Genomic DNA, 25,854 nt, shown 5'->3' with positions numbered 1-25,854 from the left:
GGAACGCCAGTTTGAAGTATGTGAGGTGCAGCTGGCAGATTAACCGTGTGAAAAGCAGATGCACTGCTCTGCTCAGGAACAGACTGGGCTGTAAGTAGTCGGGGTTACGCTGGAAACTCAGTATTTACGTGTTTCTGTATGTTGCAGTTGCCATGCAGAGCGTAACTTGGCAGCCTGCTCACTGTGGTCGCCCATGGTGGAAAGATCAGAAAACATGGCCTGAAAATACTGTAATCTATAAACTGTAAAATGCAGTCTGCAATCTTATCACGACTTTACTTAGTCTTTAGAACTTGTTCAGTCCACTGCAGTTTCTGATAACTGGTGGTCCGTTTTAGGTGCTTGAAAGCGGGTCTGACCATGGACTCGGTCATCGTGGAGGCGTTTCTTGCCAGCCTCTCCAATCGTCTCTACATCTCCCAGGAAAACGACAAGTACGTCTCTGTGTCCTTTGGGAGATGACACCCTTTAAATCTGCCTTCTTGCCCTGCCAAGTCGCTTGCGTGAGCGCGCAGGCTGTGTTGGCGTGTTGACGCGGCTGCTACGCTGTGTCCTTGCAGGGACGCCCACCTGATTCCGGACCACACCATCCGGGCCCTAGGGCACATCGCCGTGGCCCTCAGAGATACGCCACGCGTGATGGAGCCCATTCTACAGATCCTCCAGCAGAAGTTCTGCCAGCCACCCTCTCAGCTGGACGTGCTCATCATAGACCAGCTGGGCTGCATGGTCATCACAGGGAACGTGAGTACACACGCACACACACGGTCATCACAGGGAACGTGAGTACACACGCACACGGTCATCACAGGGAACGTGAGTACGCACGCACACGGTCATCACAGGGAACGTGAGTACGCTCGCACACGGTCATCACAGGGAACGTGAGTACGCGCGCACACGGTCATGGCAGGGAACGTGAGTACGCGCGCACACGGTCACGGCAGGGAACGTGAGTACGCGCGCACACGGTCACGGCAGGGAACGTGAGTACGCGCGCACACGGTCACGGCAGGGAACGTGAGTACGCGCGCACACGGTCACGGCAGGGAACGTGAGTACGCGCGCACACGGTCACGGCAGGGAACGTGAGTACGCGCGCACACGGTCACGGCAGGGAACGTGAGTACGCGCGCACACGGTCACGGCAGGGAACGTGAGTACGCGCGCACACGGTCACGGCAGGGAACGTGAGTACGCGCGCACACGGTCACGGCAGGGAACGTGAGTACGCGCGCACACGGCCACGGCAGGGAACGTGAGTACGCGCGCACACGGCCACGGCAGGGAACGTGAGTACGCGCGCACACGGCCACGGCAGGGAACGTGAGTACGCGCGCACACGGTCACGGCAGGGAACGTGAGTACGCGAGCACACGGTCACGGCAGGGAACGTGAGTACGCGAGCACACGGTCACGGCAGGGAACGTGAGTACGCGAGCACACGGTCACGGCAGGGAACGTGAGTACGCGAGCACACGGTCACGGCAGGGAACGTGAGTACGCGAGCACACGGTCACGGCAGGGAACGTGAGTACGCGAGCACACGGTCACGGCAGGGAACGTGAGTACGCGAGCACACGGTCACGGCAGGGAACGTGAGTACGCGAGCACACGGTCACGGCAGGGAACGTGAGTACGCGAGCACACGGTCACGGCAGGGAACGTGAGTACGCGAGCACACGGTCACGGCAGGGAACGTGAGTACGCGCACGCGGTCACGGCAGGGAACGTGAGTACGCGCACGCGGTCACGGCAGGGAACGTGAGTACGCGCACGCGGTCACGGCAGGGAACGTGAGTACGCGCACGCGGTCACGGCAGGGAACGTGAGTACGCGCACGCGGTCACGGCAGGGAACGTGAGTACGCGAGCACACGGTCACGGCAGGGAACGTGAGTACGCGAGCACACGGTCACGGCAGGGAACGTGAGTACGCGAGCACACGGTCACGGCAGGGAACGTGAGTACGCGAGCACACGGTCACGGCAGGGAACGTGAGTACGCGCACGCGGTCACGGCAGGGAACGTGAGTACGCGCACGCGGTCACGGCAGGGAACGTGAGTACGCGCACGCGGTCACGGCAGGGAACGTGAGTACGCGCACGCGGTCACGGCAGGGAACGTGAGTACGCGCACGCGGTCACGGCAGGGAACGTGAGTACGCGCACGCGGTCACGGCAGGGAACGTGAGTACGCGCACGCGGTCACGGCAGGGAACGTGAGTACGCGCACGCGGTCACGGCAGGGAACGTGAGTACGCGCACGCGGTCACGGCAGGGAACGTGAGTACGCGCACGCGGTCACGGCAGGGAACGTGAGTACGCGCACGCGGTCACGGCAGGGAACGTGAGTACGCGCACGCGGTCACGGCAGGGAACGTGAGTACGCGCACGCGGTCACGGCAGGGAACGTGAGTACGCGCACGCGGTCACGGCAGGGAACGTGAGTACGCGCACGCGGTCACGGCAGGGAACGTGAGTACGCGCACGCGGTCACGGCAGGGAACGTGAGTACGCGCACGCGGTCACGGCAGGGAACGTGAGTACGCGCACGCGGTCACGGCAGGGAACGTGAGTACGCGCACGCGGTCACGGCAGGGAACGTGAGTACGCGCACGCGGTCACGGCAGGGAAGGTGAGCACGCGGTCACGGCAGGGAAGGTGAGCACGCGGTCACGGCAGGGAAGGTGAGCACGCGGTCACGGCAGGGAAGGTGAGCACGCGGTCACGGCAGGGAAGGTGGGTCCGCACACACACACATCGCAGGGAAGGTGGGTCCGCACACACACACATCGCAGGGAAGGTGGGTCCGCACACACACACATCGCAGGGAAGGTGGGTCCGCACACACACACATCGCAGGGAAGGTGGGTCCGCACACACACACATCGCAGGGAAGGTGGGTCCGCACACACACACATCGCAGGAAAGGTGGGTCCGCACACACACACATCGCAGGAAAGGTGGGTCCGCACACACACACATCGCAGGGAAGGTGGGTCCGCACACACACACATCGCAGGGAAGGTGGGTCCGCACACACACACATCGCAGGGAAGGTGGGTCCACACACATCGCAGGGAAGGTGGGTCCACACACATCGCAGGGAAGGTGGGTCCACACACATCACAGGGAAGGTGGGTCCACACACATCACAGGGAAGGTGGGTCCACACACACACACACATCACAGGGAAGGTGGGTCCACACACACACACACATCACAGGGAAGGTGGGTCCGCACACACACACATCGCAGGGAAGGTGGGTCCGCACACACACACATCGCAGGGAAGGTGGGTCCACACACATCACAGGGAAGGTGGGTCCACACACATCACAGGGAAGGTGGGTCCACACACACACACACACATCACAGGGAAGGTGGGTCCACACACACACACACATCACAGGGAAGGTGGGTCCACACACACACACACATCACAGGGAAGGTGGGTCCACACACACACACACATCACAGGGAAGGTGGGTCCACACACACACACACATCACAGGGAAGGTGGGTCCACACACACACACACATCACAGGGAAGGTGGGTCCACACACATCACAGGGAAGGTGGGTCCACACACATCACAGGGAAGGTGGGTCCGCACACACACACATCGCAGGGAAGGTGGGTCCACACACATCACAGGGAAGGTGGGTCCACACACATCACAGGGAAGGTGGGTCCACACACACACACACACATCACAGGGAAGGTGGGTCCACACACACACACACATCACAGGGAAGGTGGGTCCACACACACACACACATCACAGGGAAGGTGGGTCCACACACACACACACATCACAGGGAAGGTGGGTCCACACACACACACACATCACAGGGAAGGTGGGTCCACACACATCACAGGGAAGGTGGGTCCACACACATCACAGGGAAGGTGGGTCCACACACACACACACATCACAGGGAAGGTGGGTCCACACACACACACACATCACAGGGAAGGTGGGTCCACACACACACACACATCACAGGGAAGGTGGGTCCACACACACACACACATCACAGGGAAGGTGGGTCCACACACACACATCACAGGGAAGGTGGGTCCACACACACACACATCACAGGGAAGGTGGGTCCACACACACACACATCACAGGGAAGGTGGGTCCACACACACACATCACAGGGAAGGTGGGTCCACACACACACACATCACAGGGAAGGTGGGTCCACACACACACACATCACAGGGAAGGTGGGTCCACACACACACACACATCACAGGGAAGGTGGGTCCACACACACACACATCACAGGGAAGGTGGGTCCACACACACACACATCACAGGGAAGGTGGGTCCACACACACACACATCACAGGGAAGGTGGGTCCACACACACACACATCACAGGGAAGGTGGGTCCACACACACACACACATCACAGGGAAGGTGGGTCCACACACACACACACATCACAGGGAACGTGGGTCCACACACACACACATCACAGGGAACGTGGGTCCACACACACACACACATCACAGGGAACGTGGGTCCACACACACACACACATCACAGGGAACGTGGGTCCACACACACACACACATCACAGGGAACGTGGGTCCACACACACACACACATCACAGGGAACGTGGGTCCACACACACACACACATCACAGGGAACGTGGGTCCACACACACACACACATCACAGGGAACGTGGGTCCACACACACACACACATCACAGGGAACGTGGGTCCACACACACACACACATCACAGGGAACGTGGGTCCACACACACACACACATCACAGGGAACGTGGGTCCACACACACACACACATCACAGGGAACGTGGGTCCACACACACACACACATCACAGGGAACGTGGGTCCACACACACACACACATCACAGGGAACGTGGGTCCACACACACACACACATCACAGGGAACGTGGGTCCACACACACACACACATCACAGGGAACGTGGGTCCACACACACACACACATCACAGGGAACGTGGGTCCACACACACACACACATCACAGGGAACGTGGGTCCACACACACACACACATCACAGGGAACGTGGGTCCACACACACACACACATCACAGGGAACGTGGGTCCACACACACACACACATCACAGGGAACGTGGGTCCACACACACACACACATCACAGGGAACGTGGGTCCACACACACACACACATCACAGGGAACGTGGGTCCACACACACACACACATCACAGGGAACGTGGGTCCACACACACACACACATCACAGGGAACGTGGGTCCACACACACACACACATCACAGGGAACGTGGGTCCACACACACACACACATCACAGGGAACGTGGGTCCACACACACACACACATCACAGGGAACGTGGGTCCACACACACACACACATCACAGGGAACGTGGGTCCACACACACACACACATCACAGGGAACGTGGGTCCACACACACACACACATCACAGGGAACGTGGGTCCACACACACACACACATCACAGGGAACGTGGGTCCACACACACACACACATCACAGGGAACGTGGGTCCACACACACACACACATCACAGGGAACGTGGGTCCACACACACACACACATCACAGGGAACGTGGGTCCACACACACACACACATCACAGGGAACGTGGGTCCACACACACACACACATCACAGGGAACGTGGGTCCACACACACACACACATCACAGGGAACGTGGGTCCACACACACACACACATCACAGGGAACGTGGGTCCACACACACACACACATCACAGGGAACGTGGGTCCACACACACACACACATCACAGGGAAGGTGGGTCCACACACACACACACATCACAGGGAACGTGGGTCCACACACACACACACATCACAGGGAACGTGGGTCCACACACACACACACATCACAGGGAACGTGGGTCCACACACACACACACATCACAGGGAACGTGGGTCCACACACACACACACATCACAGGGAACGTGGGTCCACACACACACACACATCACAGGGAACGTGGGTCCACACACACACACACATCACAGGGAACGTGGGTCCACACACACACACACATCACAGGGAACGTGGGTCCACACACACACACACATCACAGGGAACGTGGGTCCACACACACACACACATCACAGGGAACGTGGGTCCACACACACACACACATCACAGGGAACGTGGGTCCACACACACACACACATCACAGGGAACGTGGGTCCACACACACACACACATCACAGGGAACGTGGGTCCACACACACACACACATCACAGGGAACGTGGGTCCACACACACACACACATCACAGGGAACGTGGGTCCACACACACACACACATCACAGGGAACGTGGGTCCACACACACACACACATCACAGGGAACGTGGGTCCACACACACACACACATCACAGGGAACGTGGGTCCACACACACACACACATCACAGGGAACGTGGGTCCACACACACACACACATCACAGGGAACGTGGGTCCACACACACACACACATCACAGGGAACGTGGGTCCACACACACACACACATCACAGGGAACGTGGGTCCACACACACACACACATCACAGGGAACGTGGGTCCACACACACACACACATCACAGGGAACGTGGGTCCACACACACACACACATCACAGGGAACGTGGGTCCACACACACACACACATCACAGGGAACGTGGGTCCACACACACACACACATCACAGGGAACGTGGGTCCACACACACACACACATCACAGGGAACGTGGGTCCACACACACACACACATCACAGGGAACGTGGGTCCACACACACACACACATCACAGGGAACGTGGGTCCACACACACACACACATCACAGGGAACGTGGGTCCACACACACACACACATCACAGGGAACGTGGGTCCACACACACACACACATCACAGGGAACGTGGGTCCACACACACACACACATCACAGGGAACGTGGGTCCACACACACACACACATCACAGGGAACGTGGGTCCACACACACACACACATCACAGGGAACGTGGGTCCACACACACACACACATCACAGGGAACGTGGGTCCACACACACACACACATCACAGGGAACGTGGGTCCACACACACACACACATCACAGGGAACGTGGGTCCACACACACACACACATCACAGGGAACGTGGGTCCACACACACACACACACATCACAGGGAACGTGGGTCCACACACACACACACATCACAGGGAACGTGGGTCCACACACACACACACATCACAGGGAACGTGGGTCCACACACACACACACATCACAGGGAACGTGGGTCCACACACACATCACAGGGAACGTGGGTCCACACACACATCACAGGGAAGGTGGGTCCACACACACACACACATCACAGGGAAGGTGGGTCCACACACACACACACATCACAGGGAAGGTGGGTCCACACACACACACACATCACAGGGAAGGTGGGTCCACACACACACACACATCACAGGGAAGGTGGGTCCACACACACACACACATCACAGGGAAGGTGGGTCCACACACACACACACATCACAGGGAAGGTGGGTCCACACACACACACACATCACAGGGAAGGTGGGTCCACACACACACACACATCACAGGGAAGGTGGGTCCACACACACACACACATCACAGGGAAGGTGGGTCCACACACACACACACATCACAGGGAAGGTGGGTCCACACACACACACACATCACAGGGAAGGTGGGTCCACACACACACACACATCACAGGGAAGGTGGGTCCACACACACACACACATCACAGGGAAGGTGGGTCCACACACACACACACATCACAGGGAAGGTGGGTCCACACACACACACACATCACAGGGAAGGTGGGTCCACACACACACACACATCACAGGGAAGGTGGGTCCACACACACACACACATCACAGGGAAGGTGGGTCCACACACACACACACATCACAGGGAAGGTGGGTCCACACACACACACACATCACAGGGAAGGTGGGTCCACACACACACACACATCACAGGGAAGGTGGGTCCACACACACACACACATCACAGGGAAGGTGGGTCCACACACACACACACATCACAGGGAAGGTGGGTCCACACACACACACACATCACAGGGAAGGTGGGTCCACACACACACACACATCACAGGGAAGGTGGGTCCACACACACACACACATCACAGGGAAGGTGGGTCCACACACACACACACATCACAGGGAAGGTGGGTCCACACACACACACACATCACAGGGAAGGTGGGTCCACACACACACACACATCACAGGGAAGGTGGGTCCACACACACACACACATCACAGGGAAGGTGGGTCCACACACACACACACATCACAGGGAAGGTGGGTCCACACACACACACACATCACAGGGAAGGTGGGTCCACACACACACACACATCACAGGGAAGGTGGGTCCACACACACACACACATCACAGGGAAGGTGGGTCCACACACACACACACATCACAGGGAAGGTGGGTCCACACACACACACACATCACAGGGAAGGTGGGTCCACACACACACACACACATCACAGGGAAGGTGGGTCCACACACACACACACATCACAGGGAAGGTGGGTCCACACACACACACACATCACAGGGAAGGTGGGTCCACACACACACACACATCACAGGGAAGGTGGGTCCACACACACACACACATCACAGGGAAGGTGGGTCCACACACACACACACATCACAGGGAAGGTGGGTCCACACACACACACACACATCACAGGGAAGGTGGGTCCACACACACACACACACATCACAGGGAAGGTGGGTCCACACACACACACACATCACAGGGAACGTGGGTCCACACACACACACACATCACAGGGAACGTGGGTCCACACACACACACACATCACAGGGAACGTGGGTCCACACACACACACACATCACAGGGAACGTGGGTCCACACACACACACACATCACAGGGAACGTGGGTCCACACACACACACACATCACAGGGAACGTGGGTCCACACACACACACACACACACATCACAGGTATCTGCCTGCGTCCTCCGTCCTCCCCCGACACAGTTACAGGCTGCCTCACCTACCGACATTCCCCTCTGTCACTCTCTTCTGATCATTTTCGTCTCCTGGTTTTTGTCTTCTGCTACTGCCTGCTTTTAGTCCACCGTGCAGATCCACCAGAGATGCTCCTGAATCAAATATTGGCCTGAATTGTGAAATGAAGAGATGGTCTGCAGGTTAAATCTTCCGGTCTGGGAGAGCATCATGCAGAGGAAAAAATCTCTGAGAGTAGTGAAACGTCGCAGGCTTATTAAGGGGGAGATGATAAATATAATCACAACTACTAGCTGTATCCCTGATTTCCTGTTTAACTGTAAAAGATTGTTTATATTCAGACTGTTGCATACATCCAGGTAACACACTGTAATCTCGTTCATCCTGTAGTTTTAATGCTGTCAGAACGTGTGAGATTCTCCACTGAGGAGAGGCGTAAAACATTTCGTTGCAAACCTGATCCTGTCCGGACAGGCGTGTCACTTTGAGCTCAGTCACCATGTCTCAGTGCTGAGAGTTATAAGATTGATCTTTCTCTGTTTGTTTGTGTTTGTTTGTTTTACTCTTTCAGCAATACATATATCAGGAGGTCTGGAACTTGTTTCAGCAAATAAGCGTGAAGGCCAGTTCAATGGTGTACTCCACCAAAGACTACAAAGACCATGGATACCGGTAACGGTCATTCTGTCATCCCTGTCAGTGTTCGGCTGTGGGAGCAGTTTTGTGAAGGCTGAGACCATGGCCGTTTGTGTGTTGTCCAGACACTGCTCGCTGGCGGTGATCAACGCGCTCGCCAACATCGCCGCCAACCTGCAGGCGGAGCACATGGTGGATGAACTGCTGGTGAACCTGCTGGAGCTGTTTGTCCAGCTGGGCCTCGAGGGGAAGAGAGCCAGCGAGAGGGCCAGCGAGAAGGGCCCGGCGCTTAAGGTACCGGACCCGCACTCCCAGCACCATGCTGTGAAAATGAGTGAAAACAAGGCATTAATATTGAAATTTTCTCTAGCATGCTTTGATGTGATTGGCCTGTGCGTGGTCTGGAGGTGTGTAGTACCTGTACTGGAACAGGCCTGACCAGTCAGGACTGTCTGCGGGGTTCAGCCTGCGCTGTATTTCAGATGCTGGGTTATTAATGTGTTGTCTTAGTTATGGCCTTCCACTGAAACACTGCTGGAAGTGTATAGGCCGCTGCTCATGGTAGCTGCGTTAATCTGCACTCGATAAGTACGGAGGTCCGTGTGTGCGCGTGCGTATGTAACAGGGTTTGGCTGTAGAGGCGCTCAGTGACATGCTAATGCAGAAAGCAGTTAAGGTTCACAGGGGTTAGTGTGAAAGAGTCCACTAAAGGGTCATTATGGATTGGACAGAGAGGGACCGTGAGGGTAATAAGATTACGTGCCGTTTAAGGAACTTTCCTACCCATCCACCATGAGAAATGACACATTTTTTCTTATTCTCTTTCAGGCTTCCAGTAGCGCGGGTAACTTGGGAGTGCTCATACCTGTCATAGCTGTGGTAAGAGATTTATTCCGGTTCTTAACCACCTAAAAATGCTCTTTTAACAGGCATTCACTCTTCTACTCCCTCCGTAGTGCACTGCGTATCGCTAGGAGGAAGCTGTTTTGGTGTCGCTCTCACTACTTAACCCAGTCTACTTTATTTCACATCCAGCTGACCAGACGTTTACCACCAATAAAGGAGGCGAAGCCCCGCCTACAGAAGCTCTTCCGCGACTTCTGGCTCTACTCGGTTGTCATGGGTTTTGCCGTGGAAGGCTCGGGTGAGTCGCCATGGCTGCACCCTAGCAACCGGCGTTTAAGTGTGGGCAATCACGGTAGCCCTGCGCTGTGACTCCATCTGCGCTCTGAGCGTGTGACGTCTCCCTGCAGGACTGTGGCCGGAGGAGTGGTATGAGGGGGTGTGTGAAATCGCCACCAAGTCGCCGTTGCTGACGTTCCCCAGCGGGGAGCCCCTGCGCTCCGAGCTGCAGTATAACTCCGCCCTCAAGAATGACACCGTCACCCCAGTACGGTTCGGTGCACTCGCCGTGGCCCAGCTGTGGCAGCTAATAGGCACCATTAGCTCAAAATAAAGGGCGATGTCCAAAAAAGAAAAAGTAGGATGGTGGAATTCGGAGGAGTGCTTGGTAGTAATTAGTGCTGTGATGCTGCATGCTTCAGTGTTTGTTTGCTTAAAAATCAGGGCCCTGTTCCTCATATGTGCACTACCAGGTTAGCTGGATTGAATCGTTGCGGGTTTGATATAATTCTCAAATCTTCCGTTTTTTTGTAGCCATTTTTGGAGGACTTTCAGAGTAACGTTTTGGAGTAACCACGATTCCATCACAGATTTCAACCTCTGTAAATGAAGTCTGTCCCAACCGTGGCTGACTCATTCCTCTGGGAGCAGCTCGCAGTAATGTCAATAACGTGAGATTGTCCAGAGCCTTTGGCAGTCCCACCAGTTTGCTTAGAGAAAGGTTCCATTTCAGACTGGCTGGAGTTATTTAATCGGATGCCCCGCTGAGGCCGTGTTTTGCACTGTGGTTCTCTGGACCTGGGACTGTCCTGTACACAAAAATGGGGACGTGCAGTAGCCTGGAGAACTCTGTCCCAGGCCAAGTTTAACTTGTTTGCCGAGGATTTCCGGACGCACTAGGGAGGCGTGTGCTGCCTGAAAGTAGCATACAGTCCCAGAGAAGCAGACTTCATTATTAACTACACTTACGGGGGAAAAATAATCCACTTCCATTAACAGAAATGTTTCCTAGAACTATTGATCACCTATAATTGTCAATAATCAGTATTAGTTATAGGCTTTGTCAAATATTCTAACACTCTCTGCGTCCTCTAAGCATGAAAAACAAGTCGTGTATATAGTGAGGTGCAAGATTAGGTCAGTGATGACGTGTAACTGATGGTGATGAAGTCTACGCTGTTTATCGATCAGCTGCTTTCTGCCACTTCCTGCTTCAGCATTATGGAAACTTGAAATTGTCCGTGACAGTAATTGGACTGCCAGCACAGACATTTTAAGGTCCAAACCAGCCTGTTTGGATTTAAGTGGCATATGATCAGCTGGGCCCAGATTCTAATTTCCATTAATGGCATTTAGATTCTCCTGATGTTTTAGTGAGTGAGTGAGTGTGCTTGTGTGAGAGAGTTTGAGCCGGTGTGGGTTATTAGTTATTGTTGCAGTGCGTGAGTGGGCGTGTGTGTGGGAGAGGGAGTTTGAACCGAGCTGTCTGGCTGTTTTCAGGCCGAGCTCAATGATCTGAGAAGTACCATCATTAATTTGCTGGATCCGCCTCCTGAAGTCGCTGCTCTCATTAACAAACTGGACTTTGCCATGTCAACCTACCTGCTGTCCGTCTACCGGCTGGAGTACATGAGGTATTTATGTGTGCGCTTAGACCTCAGTGTCACTCTGATACACGGTTATCATCTGCACAATTATTGTGATGAGTGAGCTCGTCACATGGTACCTTGCAGACGCTCATAGCATCTTCATTTCAGACCTAAATTTCTCTTTCACTCGAGACAGGGTGCGTTATTTTTACATATCCACACATCTGCCTTTTATAATTATCACTTATTTTCTACTTATCACCATCTTGCAGTGTTGAATGCCTTATGAACGTAAAAGCCCGTGGCATCTTATTTGCGTAATGTCCCAGTGTTCCTCACAGTGAGGTAATTTTGAAGTCGTGTTTGGCGTGGCCTGTAGCTGTGTCTTCACTGCACGGCAGTTTCACAGCGGGTGAGGGAAGTTCTATCACGACAAAGTGTAGTTATACATTTATTGTGATGTGTGGATTATTTTTCAGTAGAAATCGCCCACATCATAGCGGATTCCGCCAGCGTTTCACACAATAAAGTCACTGAGCATTTTAGCTCTCAGACGTTCTAGACGTATACGAGAGGGTGATGTAGATTTTTCCACCCCGCCTTTACCTAGAAGCCAAGAATCACGAGGAAGCAGTCAAGAAGATACAAGTGGTTGGTGGTTTAATCTATTAATTTAATTTACTAAATCCATAATCTGAATTGGACTGAAGGTTCATGCCTGAATAGCTCTGATGTGTGCCAACAGTGCTAACAGATTAAAACCTGTCCGACTAAAGTGACTCAGTGTTCTCTTCCTGAAACTGGTTAATAGATTGTCATTTCTCGTTATGTTTGTTAAAAACACCTCAGGCTTGCTCATGTAATCCAAAGTCTCATTCTCTGAATTCCAGAATGCTGCGCTCTCTGGATTCTGACCGCTTCCAGGTGATGTTTCGTTATTTTGAAGACCGAGCCATCCAGAAAGACAAGTCAGGTGGGTGTAGGCCTGCAACGGTCCCTCTTTCTGCACCGAGGCACAGACACCAGCCAATCATCTTCCTCGTTTCCCGCCTTCCTCAGGGATGATGCAGTGTGTGATCGCCGTCAGCGACAAGGTTTTTGACGTCTTCCTTCAGATGATGGCTGACAAGGTAACGCGGGGGGCGTAGATGTGTGCCGACCCCGCTCCCCGGAGCCACTGGCCTGCGGCCTCTCACGGTTCGCTCTCCTTTCTCAGCCCAAGACCAAGGCGCACGAGGAGGAACTGGAACGGCACGCCCAGTTCCTGCTGGTCAACTTCAACCACGTCCACAAGAGGATCCGGCGAGTGGCGGACAAGTACCTCTCTGGCCTGGCCGAAACGTGAGCGGCCCTCCTCCACTCTGTGCAGCACTCGCGTATGGGGTTGAGGGACGACTGTGAAGGAGTTTGAATATAACCGTTATGTCTGCTGGGGGTTCTGGCGCTCTTTCACAGAAACATAACTAAGATAATTAGATTATCATACTTGTCAGATCAGTAGTGAGTCCTGGTGATCAGTGTTATGAGGATGGACGTTAATAGCGAGTGTTTGATTCCAGCTTCCCTCATCTGCTGTGGAGCGGTCGTGTACTGAAGACCATGCTGGATATTTTGCAGACCCTGTCTCTCTCGCTCAGTGCCGTGAGTGTGCTCGCCGCCAGCCGACCGGGAAGCGTCCCCCGAGCCGCGGGCCGTGCCGTCCCTCCTACGTAACGCTTTCGTTCCTTCTCCTCGCAGGACATCCACAAAGATCAGCCGTACTACGACATCCCAGACACCCCACACCGCGTCACTGTTCCTGACACGTACGAAGCCAGAGAGGTGAGCAGAGGTGGCCGGTCCCGACGCCGCTCCGCTCCCTCTCTGGCTCCAGTTTGCCCGACACTTTTCTGTCCTGACGCAGAGCATCGTGAAGGACTTTGCCGCGCGCTGTGGCGAGATCCTGAAGGAGGCCATGAAGTGGGCGCCGTCCGTCACCAAGTCCCACCTACAGGTGGGTGCGGAACCGCCCCCGACAGCCGATCGCCACGACGACTGTGCCGACAGCTGGTCCTCACCTGTCCGTCTCTGCCGCAGGAGTACCTTAACAAGCACCAGAACTGGGTGTCCGGCCTGTCCCAGCACACGGGCCTTGCCATGGCAACCGAGAGCATCCTGCACTTCGCGGGCTACAACCGGCAGAGCACCGCCCTGGGCGTGAGTGTCCGCCGGGAGAATGCAGCAGTGCAGATGCTGACCTGCTGACCTGAACTGACCTTTCTGTGTTTAGTGAACGTGAAGCACGGATGGATTGTTGTGAGAACAGGTTGGGTCTCGTGCCTGCTAACGGATCTGTTCTGACTTTAGACCACTCTGCTGACGGAGAGGCCGGCCTGTGTCAAGAAAGATTATTCCAACTTCATGGCCTCGTTGAACCTGAGGAACCGCTATGCGGGGGAGGTGATGATTCATTCCTATTCGATCTCTCAGTTTCAATATCAACCACTTTACTTCAGGGAGTGAGGTAATAACGGATGTTTGGGAGAAAGGCTGTGCCAAAAATTCCTCCCTCGCTACATTCCTGCTATATTCCCGGCATTTGCCTCCTGCCGCTTCTCTGTCTCCACCCTTTCTTCCTGTCTGTTGGTTCTTCAGAGAGAAGCTGCTCTGAACTGCAGCCCAACATCTCAACTCCTTTCCTGTAGTTTATCATCGACTCCTCATGCAATAACTGGTTAAAGGTTAATCAAGGATTACACATCCCATTGGGTTTGAAGCAGAGGTATCAACTTTCACAGTGCTGCCTGTGTCTGTGTGTGTGTGTGTATCGTTTAGGTGGCAGGGATGATCCAGTTCTCAGAGGCCACGCAGAGCACGTCAGATCTGAACAAGCTGATGGTCCAGCAGCTGAGTGCGGCTCTGGACGGGGGCCAGCCGGAGGCCTTCACAGAGGCCATGTTCAAACTGGCAGCACTCCTCATCAGCTCGAAAGGCACTGATCCAGAACACACACCTCAGATTACTGATCCAGAACGAACACACACACACACACACACACACACACACACACACACACACACACACACACACACACATATATCCCTACCACAGATTACTGATCCAGAACACACGCACACACCTCATCTTACAGTGCAGGCAGATGTGATGTGATCGCTTCAACTGTACAAGATGATTGTTATACAAATGAACCATTGTTGTGTCACGTAACCAAGAAATTCTTCTGAATTTTAGCAATACTAGTAATCAGAGATGGCAGTCAGGCTGTGCGGTGTGGTGCGAGGAGAGGGAAGTGTGTGTCCAGACTGTACTGTGTAATTAGACGGGATTTGCATGTGCTGCAGACTGTGATCCACAGCTCCTGCACCACTTGTGCTGGTCTCCACTGAAGATGTTTACAGAGAACGGCATGGAAACAGCTATTGCCTGCTGGGAATGGCTGCTAGCAGCTAGAACTGGCGTGGAGGTCCCGGTAAGTCTCTTTACCCTTGGCCTAGATTAGCACTCATCTTCTGAAGTAATTCACCTAGATGTTCAAGGTGCTAGCAAGTCGTTCACTCTGATGCACCATTAAGGACATTTGGACATTTTGAAAAGTGGACGCCCCATTTTAATTGTCCTGGAATCTACCCACCTGCAGTTCATGCGTGAGATGGCAAGCGCGTGGCAGATGACAGTAGAGCTGAAGATGGGCCTGTTCTCAGACGCCCAGCTGGAGGCCGACCCCCTGGCAGCATCTGAGGAGAGCCAGCCTCTGCCCTGCCCGCCGGACGTCACGCCCCACTACATCTGGATCGAGGTCAGCAGCATGGACCTTGCTCGATTGGATTTGCGTAGCGTGAAATCTCCTTATGCTCCACCCCAGAAGGAGCAGACCCAATGTCCTTCAGACCTTCAGCTTGGTAGAGGAGCGCTCTCACTTCTGATGCTTTATTCAATAAGTTCAGGAACATTTTTCTATATATTGTAACAAAAAATTGATAATCAGATATGAAGGTTGGGATTCAGTTCTGTTTCTGTTTGGTTTACAGTTTGGTTTCAGTTCTACCAATGATCAGAAATATAATCCCTAAATGATATGTACTGTTTTAAAAGTTAATCAGTTTCATTCACTTTGTGGACTAAATTTATCCATTGTCCATTCCAGCTCTGGTGTGCGTGCGTGCGTGCGTGTGTGTGTGTGTGTGTGTGTGTGTGTGTGATATATATAGTATTCATTTTTCAGTCGGTCTATAGACTGACCTTTCTTTTCTGAAATGTTCCTACAGTTCCTTGTCCAGCGCTTCGAGATCGCCAAGTACTCCAGTGTGGACCAGGTGGAGATTTTCGGCAGTCTCCTGCAGAGGTCACTGTCGCTCACTGTGGGCGGGTCAAAGAGCAGCCTGAACCGGCACGTCGCTGCCATCGGACCGCGCTTCAGGTTCCCAACTGATGCCAAGCAGCTCTGGGATTCCCACTTTCACCTTTTTTGGGGGCCCGTAGGTCAGTAACGCAGTAGCTTTTGATGTGGTTTGTATGCAGGTTGCTGACCCTTGGCCTTTCCCTGCTCCATTCTGATGTGGTCACCAATGCCACCATCCGGAATGTTCTCAGAGAGAAGATCTACTCCACTGCCTTCGACTACTTCAGGTATTTCAGAACGTGTTTCCACTGACCTACACAGGATTTGATTACTGCAAAATGCATAATGATGTTACTACCCAACATCTGTAGTGATGAACATTATAATCATGGAGGATTTTTAATATTGCCTCTGATTTGTCTCCCTCTTTAGTGTGGCGTCCAAGTTCCCCACTCAGGGGGACAAGTGTCTTCGTGAGGACATCAGTGTCATGATCAAGTTCTACGCCAGTATCCTCTCGGACAAGAAGTACCTAGCCGCTAGCCAACTCGTGCCAGCTGGTGAGCCTAGCGCCAATCCTCCTCAAAGCTCCTTGTCTGCTGGGATTTTCGGATCGCTAATCGTTTCCAGCACTTCTCCGATATCGATCTTGAGTAAGCCTTCCTCGCTCCAACCGCGGGAGCTTCAACGTTTCGGGAGCATGTTGTGTCAGTTCAAATTTTCTGCCGTGCAAATTTGAACCCTACGCCAAAAAGTGCACGCCCTTGCCATCTTGCCCCGCCCGATTTCTCAGTTTGGCCCTGAACGCAAATTGAGAAATGGTGTCCCCACCAGCCCATCATCTGATCCCTTTAGCATCACCCATCCCATACATTAGCACTCATGTAAAATGCATGTTCATTCAAACATCAGAGGACTATTTTAGGACTAGCCACCTCCTCAAAGACTCCATCCCTGTGCTGTACCACTGAGACAGCACCACAAAGTGTTTCTGTTGATATTTATATGTTTAAATGTGCCATTTGTAGTGCAAATTTGACTAATTCAATCAGACTGCGAAAGGGAGAGCCAGGAGGAGCTGGAGTGAAAGGTGGGCTCGTCCGTAAGGTAGATGATGAGACTGAAGAGAAAATTCAGTTGGCGAGTTAATACAGAACACAGAGCTGTTTAAAAGTAAAAATGTGAAATAATATTTTTAAAAAGGGGGGCCGTGAATGGAGGTCGCTGACGGCCCCCTCCGCTTACGTTTGGCAGACAACCAGGACCCGTCACTGAACAGCCTGTCCGTGATGACGGCTGCGGACCCCAGGAACACCACGGACGTGTCCATGGCTACCCGGCAGCAGAGCACCCAGGGCTGGATCAACACGTACCCGCTGTCCAGCGGAATGTCCACCACTTCCAAGAAATCGGGTACGGGTTTCCCTGGTGCTTCCGCAACACAACCATGATCAGGGTCATATGAATACCCCCTGTACTGACCCAGGCTATGTAAATACCCCTATAAATACATGGGCTATATAAATACCCCCTGTACCGACCCAGGCTATATAAATACTCCCTGTGCATGACCGGGCTATATAAATACCCGTATAAATACATGGGCTATATAAATACCCCCTGTACATGCCTGGGCTATGTAAATACCCCTATAAATACATGGGCTATATAAATACCCCTATAAATACATGGGCTATATAAATACCCCCTGTACATGCCTGGGCTATGTAAATACCTTTATAAATACATGGGCTATATAAATACCCCCTGTACATGCCTGGGCTATGTAAATACCTCTATAAATACATGGGCTATATAAATACCCCCTGTACATGCCTTTCGTTCATATACCTCAGGAATGTCAAAGAAGAGCAACAGAGGCACTCAACTGCACAAGTACTACATGAAGCGCAGAACACTACTGTTGGCCTTACTGGTAAGCCAGCCACTCTGTCCCTGTCCCTGTAGTCTAACCAGTTAGCACCTTTATTGCTAGCCAAGTTAGCATGTTTTGCTCAAACGATCCCCCTCTAGACCCAAGTTCTCAATCGGCAATCTCTTCTGTCTGTCCCTGTCCAGGCGAGCGAGATCGAGAGACTCGCTACCTGGTACAACCCACTGTCCGCCCAGGAGCTGGGCATCTTTACCGAGCAATCGGTGGAGACCAGCATCTCCAACTGGAGGTCCAAGTACATCAATCTAAGTGAGAAGCAATGGAAGGACAACGTCAACCTGGCCTGGAGCATCTCTCCTTACCTCGCGCTGCAGTTGCCAGCCAGGTGCGCCCCATGCAGCGTTCCTGCTTCTCCATTCTAGTCTCAGCTGGCCCTAATAACGCCGTTGCGTCGGGGACAGGTGCAGTGACCCGTCTTGACCTGTATTGCAGGTTTAAAAACACGGACGCTATCGTAGCTGAAGTGACCCGGCTGGTCCGACTGGACCCCGGATCGGTCAGTGACGTCCCAGACGCCGTCAAGGTGAGGCAGGAGAGGTCGTGCAACCTTCCCTTTACTCTGCTGTGAACCGTGTGTTTGTTTGTTTTTGATCTTGACTACAGTGTAAAGCCTGAAATAATAAGCACCACATGTGGTAGAAGGTACACAGCGTAGGAGGTACCGGTATCCTGCGTGCAGGCACGTGAGCCCATGTAGAAACCTCTCCATGTAAGATAGAGGGCAGGCGTGAAGGGCCCTGGCCTGTGCTGCTCCTGCCTCGCGTCTTCATTGGCCCTCGCCATGTCTCTCTCCACTCCCCAGTTCTTGGTCACGTGGCACACCATCGACGCCGACTCGCCCGAGCTGAGCCACATCCTGTGCTGGGCCCCCGCCGACCCGCCCACCGGCCTGTCCTACTTCTCCAGCATGTACCCGCCACACCCGCTCACGGCCCAGTACGCGGTGAAAGTGCTGCGCTCCTTCCCGCCGGTGCGTTCTACTGCCCGCAGGCGCGCTAGAGAGGCGTGCAGTGACCTCATCAGTGCTGTAGGGGGAGCCATAAAGCAGATGTGTGTCAGTGACCTCCTACACCCAGTTTCCTGTGTATTATTAGCTGAGTTGAGTTGCTCCTTGGAGCTGAACTCACACTTTTCCTCGTCACCATCAGTCGTTTTGTAATTTCTCTCTCTATTGCCAACTGAGTATGAGTAAGGTGTTCCTTTATCTTTTCTGAGCTGTGTGAAGGCGCTGTGAACATGTGTGTATCATTCCACACTGTCAGTCTTGATTTTACTCCGGGAAGTCGTGTGGTTCTCGTGAAACGTCCCAGCCCGTGTAACTTTCCTTTCTTTGCTGTAACAGGATGCAATTCTCTTCTACATTCCTCAAATCGTGCAAGCGCTCCGGTACGACAAGGTAGGGGGACACTCTGCTATGCCCTGGGTTGCCCTGCCCCTCCCTAGCATGCCCAGGCCCTTTCATAACAATCCGCAGGGCAGTGGTTTCTGTTGACTCATGCTCCTCCTTCCTCCATGGCAGATGGGTTATGTGCGTGAGTACATACTGTGGGCTGCACAGAAGTCACAACTCCTGGCCCACCAGTTCATCTGGAATATGAAGACCAACATCTACGTGGATGAGGAGGGTCACCAGAAAGATCGTAAGTGCAGAGCACAAAGTGGAAAGCTTCTTCGATGGGACAGATAACTGCTTGCAAAGCATTCAGTACACATTAACAAGATCTCAGCAAACCACTGCAACCATTCTTTCAACATTAGTATTGTTCAATCAGTTAATTTTTGGGGTGAAATAATCCTTTGTGCTCCGTGGACCACTGTCAGTTCCCAACTTCCCAGCAGTGAGACTGAGGTCTCAAGCCCATAGTGGGTCTTTACTGGCACTGTAGGTGCTGTAGAACATTCATGGAAGTTAAAGGGTTGTTTTTCTTTTGCTTCTTGTCCTCTGTCCTGGTTCTCCAGCGGACATTGGAGATCTGCTGGAGCAGATGATGGAGGAGATCATAGGGTCCCTGTCAGGCCCAGCCAAAGATTTCTACCAGCGCGAGTTTGACTTCTTCAACAAGATCACCAACGTCTCCGCCATCATTAAGTACGTTGACGATTGAACTCCTCTAATGCCATCCTTCTGTTCTCCGTTAATAACGTGGCTGTGTTCTGTTGGGTTCATCTGGCCAGACCTGTCCCCAAAGGCGAGGAGAGGAAGCGAGCTTGTCTCAAAGCCTTGTCCGAGATTAAAGTCCAGCCAGGTCAGTGGACCGCCGTAACCTTCCACAACAAAAACCTCGGAGTGTTTTCCTCGTGGATTCCCTTCATTCCCCTTCTTCGCCATCCCCGACTTGTTCTCATGTCAGTCCGTGGTCTGTTTTTGTTCCTTCTACTCTCCCAGGCTGCTACTTACCAAGCAACCCTGAAGCCATTGTTTTGGATATCGACTACAAGTCTGGCACTCCTATGCAGAGGTGCGATGTGTGTGAAACGCTGACTATAGCGTGCAGTCATGCATCATTTATGTACCACTACAGCTGATTATAGCACCAGTGATTGTGGCCCACTAATCGGTTGCCTTCTTATTCACGTGTTTGTGTTTTGCAGTGCCGCCAAAGCTCCTTATCTCGCAAAGTTCAAAGTCAAGAGATGTGGAGTGAGTGAACTGGAGAAAGAAGGTGTGTAGTGACTGACTTCCTCTTTCCTTTTGTGTACTGAGCTGAGATGATCATAAATTTGAACATTATGGTTATGCTGATGGTCAAAAACGTACGTAAAGGTTTTAGGACTGCTACTTAATACCCCTGTTAACACAAGAACCCTTCTCAGAGACACGTTAACTATATTGGCTCTTATGGTTGATATTTTGATACCAGTTTCTTTTTTTCATATTATCTTTAAAATGTGCCCAGGTTGGGAAAAGGAGGATTAGGATTGGGAATAGGGGATTGGGATTTGGAACTGTGAGATTATAAATGTTCCAGTGATTGTTCCTTGGCCACTTTATTTTGCCACTGAGCTTAAAATATTGTTGATGCAAGCAGTGGGCATTTTGGTCTGGAAAGATGCTTGCAGTCCAAAACAAACTTTCGTCAGTGATTTAACACCTTTATTTAAAGTATCCTTAATGGAAGTTATGCGTGAATAATGGAAAATGGAAAATTGATCATCGCCCTGCTTCTACCGACGTGGAACTGAAGGAGTCTGGGTTTCTTTCTGGCCCATTGCAGGTATGCGCCGCAGCTCCGACTCCTCGGAAAACGGCGACAGCAGCTCGGAGAGCGCTCGGGAAGTCTGCTGGCAGGCAGCCATCTTTAAAGTGGGAGACGACTGCAGACAGGTCAGGTTTGCTCGAAAAGTTCAGAGGGCCTCACTTCAGCCACAAGGAACGTCCCAGTAAAGGCCACCCCTCTGTGTCCCTTGTGCTAGGACATGCTGGCGTTGCAGATCATCGGATTGTTTAAGAACATTTTCCAGCTGGTGGGGCTGGACCTGTTCGTGTTCCCCTACAGAGTGGTAGCCACAGCCCCCGGGGTGAGTTATACGCCTCGTGTGCTACTCATCATGAGCACTCGCTGTCAGGCACGATGCACGCCATCCTCGGAACCGAGTGGTTCGGTGTGTTAATGGTCTGGATTGGATTTCCTTTCCTTAGTGCAGTCGAAACCTCTCCTATATTTTGAGCTTTTGAACTCCTGAAGGAATTGAAGAATAAATGGAATTAAACAAAGTGAATATGCATAAAATGCATGTTTTTTTTGTTTTTACCCAAGTGCGGTGTGATTGAGTGCATCCCTGACTGCAAGTCCCGTGACCAGCTAGGCAGGCAGACCGACTTTGGCATGTACGACTACTTTAGGAACCGGTACGGGGACGAGTCCACTCTGGCCTTCCAGAAGGTGACATGCGTTTCAGCTCTGCTCACTGAAATTATCTGCAAAATGAAACGAACTCTCCCTTTGAAGAATTTGAATTATTTTGGTTGTGTGGAGGTCTGTGCCCTGGTGGGTGGTGCTGACGTGTGGTGGGTGGTGCTGACGTGTGGTCTGTCCCCTCTGCTCCACCAGGCGCGGTATAACTTCATCCGCAGCATGGCCGCCTACAGTCTACTGCTGTTCCTGCTGCAGATCAAAGATCGTCACAACGGCAACATCATGCTGGACAGCAAAGGACACCTCATCCATATTGGTTAGACCGCACCACCGCCCGCAACACCACCCACACCACCACCACCTGCAGCAACACTGCTGGGTGTACCTGCAACACCCAACACCACCCACATCTCCACCTATAACACCACCCGCAACACCACCCATGTACACATCACAATCCATTCTGTTTTGGCGGGCCCAAAACAGAATGGGCCAACGGACTCTCTAGCTTTCAATACAAGCTGATGCATGCATGCTTACACACACACACACACACACACAGTATATGTAAAAGCGGAAGCATTTTTCTTGCAACAGGTTTCAAGGTTGCTTCAGGTGCAGTAATAACTGCACACCAAGAGTAACTGACTGTTTGCATGTTCCAGTATGGACGTGTAACAGGAGTAACGTGCGGTGTTTGTTCGGTCCGGGGCTGTAGATTTTGGCTTCATGTTCGAGAGCTCTCCTGGCGGGAACCTAGGCTGGGAGCCAGACATCAAACTGACCGACGAGATGGTGATGATTATGGGCGGGAAAATGGAGGCCACACCCTTTAAATGGTTCATGGAGATGTGCGTGCGCGGCTACCTCGCAGTAAGGTGAGACGGGCCACGCGGAAATGTTTTAGAGCCGTGCTCAAGGCCTGAGGGCACACGCATGTTAGTGTGTATAGAAGAGCTATTGTTTCTTCTCTTTAACTGAAGTCTCTCTCTCTCAGGCCGTATATGGATGCTGTAGTATCCTTGGTGACCTTGATGCTGGACACTGGCCTTCCGTGCTTTAGGGGACAGACCATAAAACTGCTCAAGTATGTTACAAGTCCGGTTGTTTTGAGACACACCCGACTGATGTCCGTTTTTGGGGTTTGGATGGCCGCGAGCCCTCACACCCTCTTCAGAGTTCTGTCGTTTGTGTCCAACAGGCAAAGGTTCAACCCCAACATGAGTGAAAAGGAGGCAGCAGCGTTCATCATCAAAGTCATCGAGCGCTGTTTCCTCAGTAGCAGGTGCGTATGCAGCGTTTTACCGGGTTTCTTGGTTCTCCGCTTTGGCCCTCAAACCCAGCGTAACATCGCTTTCTCATCTCTCAGCCTGCTGTTTTTTTTACGATGCTTTTTGATTTGATATCCAAAATGCCTTAGACAGCCAAAATCATGGTCACGTGTTGTGGTCATGTATTCTGTAAGTCAATAGCCATGTCGATAGCCATATCCTGGGTTGTTTTTTAAGCTCAGAGCTGCTTGTAATCCATCCCCCCCTCCCCACCTTCTGTTTCCGTGTTTCAGGAGCAAAACGTATGACATGCTGCAGTATTACCAAAACCAGATCCCCTACTGAGACACGCGCCCCTCTCCCGCTCCGGGTCGTCTCCAGCTTCCGCGCCGGATAGCCACGGCCTTCTGTCTGACGTCAACAGCCATATTAGTTCGATTAGCATCCGCAAGGACAAGCACTTTATAGATTTTAATAATTCACAGGCCCCGTCACGGCAGAGGTAATTGCGAAGTCCAGATCAGTAGTTTCCTCCTGCCAGCACGGGGCCCCTGTAGTCGCCCGAGTGTCTGTTCTCTCTCTGTAAACTGTTCCTCAGAATAATGTATGCAGTCACATGTGGTCGTGTTTGTTTGTTTGTTTTTTCCTTCTAGTTTGTTGGTAACATTCCATTTTTTTTGCACCTAACAATGTATTCTAATCTACTTTGAAATTCAGGGCTGGGTTTCTGCTCGTCTAACCCAGGAAGCCATCACTTGACCTGGCACTACTAGTACTGTATGTGTGTGCCCCTGCTGATTGGCTGTTATGCAATATGTCGACCTGTGCAGGTTGGTCGTGTTTGTGCTGCAAACGGTGCACTGTACATGTAACCTTAAAGGGAAACTAAACCAATGGTGTTGTTTTTCCATTCTTTTCTTTTTTAAGTGTTTTAATTGTGCTTCGGTTCAGATGGTGGTGGTATCTGAATGACATGTGTAATTGCAATATTTCTGCATGTATTTGTATGATCTTGTGGTGGTGTAATCACAGAGAAACCTTTGGGTGGCTAAAAGGATCTGAACCATTAGCCTGTATGCCGGGTGACTGCCCGGTGGAAGTCTGCAAAGACAACCAGCTTCACTTTATTTAAAGGTTATTTCAGAGAGTTTACCCACACGTCTGCGTTAGAATTCATTCAATCCATTAGTCTGTTAAATAATTTTCTTTTAAAAGGTATTATTCAATAATCAGTAAACAATTTTAGTATAGCAAAAATAGTCTAGTGAACCGTGTGTGTGTATATAATATGTCTTATATGTGAGAGAAACGCTGAATGATAATCTATGATCCTGCACTTAAGGATTTTTAAAGTCTTAATATAACAGTAGGTCTGTTTATGGTTTATCGTTGCCTTCTGCAGCTGTTGCGCTGTGTTTCATTTGTTTGTGGGGTGTGAGACACTGCTGCGCAGTAACCTTCATGTTAACTGTCGCCGTGGTTTTTTTTTTTGGGTTGCGTTACATACCAAATGGAAAGGGGATTTGAGACACAGCTTCTCTTTTTTCGTGAGCTCACTAGCTGTTGCGCTATGGACCCGGGGCCAAAGTTCTGTGTGACCTTACCAAGGGTTGAGGGCGTGAAGAACAGGGGTCTGGTCACCACTCAGCATGTGCAGTGCCCCTATGCTAGAAATTGTACTCCGTTCCAGATTGAAATCCCAGCAATGTGTTCATGTTTGTCCAACGAAATACAAAGAGTTGAAAGAAAGGTGTGGGTTGTTATTTTTTGTTAGAAACTCTGAAACCTTTTAAAGGTTTTGTATGCTAATGTGAAATCTACTTACTGTTAACAGTTAACACGATAGAGGGTAAACCACACACACCCCCCGCTCGACCTTATTAAAACTGATGCTGTGGTTGCACTGACCTTATTGGGCAGGTGTAGGTTTATGTAGGTTGCTGACAGGAAAAATAAAATCAGTAAAGTCTGA

At 52.1% G+C, this 25,854-nt stretch overlaps 1 protein-coding gene across 2 annotated transcripts in view; it reads left to right on the top strand.

Annotated features, from left to right (window-relative positions):
* pi4kaa (phosphatidylinositol 4-kinase, catalytic, alpha a) overlaps positions 1–25,631 on the top strand; it is a 30,992-nt gene extending 5,361 nt beyond the window's left edge. The window contains exons 15-55 of one of the 2 annotated variants that reach the window (XM_035535400.1): positions 339–434; positions 561–744; positions 9,686–9,786; positions 9,876–10,044; positions 10,579–10,629; positions 10,786–10,894; positions 11,004–11,140; positions 12,373–12,506; positions 13,352–13,434; positions 13,521–13,591; positions 13,678–13,802; positions 14,021–14,102; positions 14,199–14,282; positions 14,365–14,454; positions 14,538–14,657; positions 14,808–14,900; positions 15,276–15,432; positions 15,803–15,930; positions 16,099–16,257; positions 16,727–16,878; positions 16,980–17,087; positions 17,233–17,360; positions 18,055–18,213; positions 18,657–18,736; positions 18,880–19,079; positions 19,187–19,277; positions 19,557–19,724; positions 20,097–20,150; positions 20,274–20,394; positions 20,714–20,843; positions 20,930–21,000; positions 21,141–21,213; positions 21,347–21,417; positions 21,970–22,079; positions 22,169–22,273; positions 22,513–22,638; positions 22,807–22,927; positions 23,330–23,489; positions 23,609–23,698; positions 23,813–23,896; positions 24,176–25,631. In XM_035535400.1, coding sequence (XP_035391293.1) covers positions 339–434; positions 561–744; positions 9,686–9,786; positions 9,876–10,044; positions 10,579–10,629; positions 10,786–10,894; positions 11,004–11,140; positions 12,373–12,506; positions 13,352–13,434; positions 13,521–13,591; positions 13,678–13,802; positions 14,021–14,102; positions 14,199–14,282; positions 14,365–14,454; positions 14,538–14,657; positions 14,808–14,900; positions 15,276–15,432; positions 15,803–15,930; positions 16,099–16,257; positions 16,727–16,878; positions 16,980–17,087; positions 17,233–17,360; positions 18,055–18,213; positions 18,657–18,736; positions 18,880–19,079; positions 19,187–19,277; positions 19,557–19,724; positions 20,097–20,150; positions 20,274–20,394; positions 20,714–20,843; positions 20,930–21,000; positions 21,141–21,213; positions 21,347–21,417; positions 21,970–22,079; positions 22,169–22,273; positions 22,513–22,638; positions 22,807–22,927; positions 23,330–23,489; positions 23,609–23,698; positions 23,813–23,896; positions 24,176–24,227 — 4,627 coding nt within the window. In that variant the 3' untranslated portion in view covers positions 24,228–25,631. Of the gene's footprint in view, positions 1–338; positions 435–560; positions 745–9,685; positions 9,787–9,875; positions 10,045–10,578; positions 10,630–10,785; positions 10,895–11,003; positions 11,141–12,372; positions 12,507–13,351; positions 13,435–13,520; positions 13,592–13,677; positions 13,803–14,020; positions 14,103–14,198; positions 14,283–14,364; positions 14,455–14,537; positions 14,658–14,807; positions 14,901–15,275; positions 15,433–15,802; positions 15,931–16,098; positions 16,258–16,726; positions 16,879–16,979; positions 17,088–17,232; positions 17,454–18,054; positions 18,214–18,656; positions 18,737–18,879; positions 19,080–19,186; positions 19,278–19,556; positions 19,725–20,096; positions 20,151–20,273; positions 20,395–20,713; positions 20,844–20,929; positions 21,001–21,140; positions 21,214–21,346; positions 21,418–21,969; positions 22,080–22,168; positions 22,274–22,512; positions 22,639–22,806; positions 22,928–23,329; positions 23,490–23,608; positions 23,699–23,812; positions 23,897–24,175 lie in introns of both variants that reach the window. The other variant, XM_035535399.1, reaches the window with a different exon arrangement.
* The last annotated feature ends 223 nt before the right edge of the window (positions 25,632–25,854 follow it).

Source organism: Electrophorus electricus, chromosome 17 (genome assembly GCF_013358815.1).
Source record: "Electrophorus electricus isolate fEleEle1 chromosome 17, fEleEle1.pri, whole genome shotgun sequence".
NCBI lineage: Eukaryota > Metazoa > Chordata > Actinopteri > Gymnotiformes > Gymnotidae > Electrophorus > Electrophorus electricus.
The sequence above is the reverse complement of the archived record's forward strand: the minus strand, read 5'-3'. Positions and strand labels throughout refer to the sequence as shown.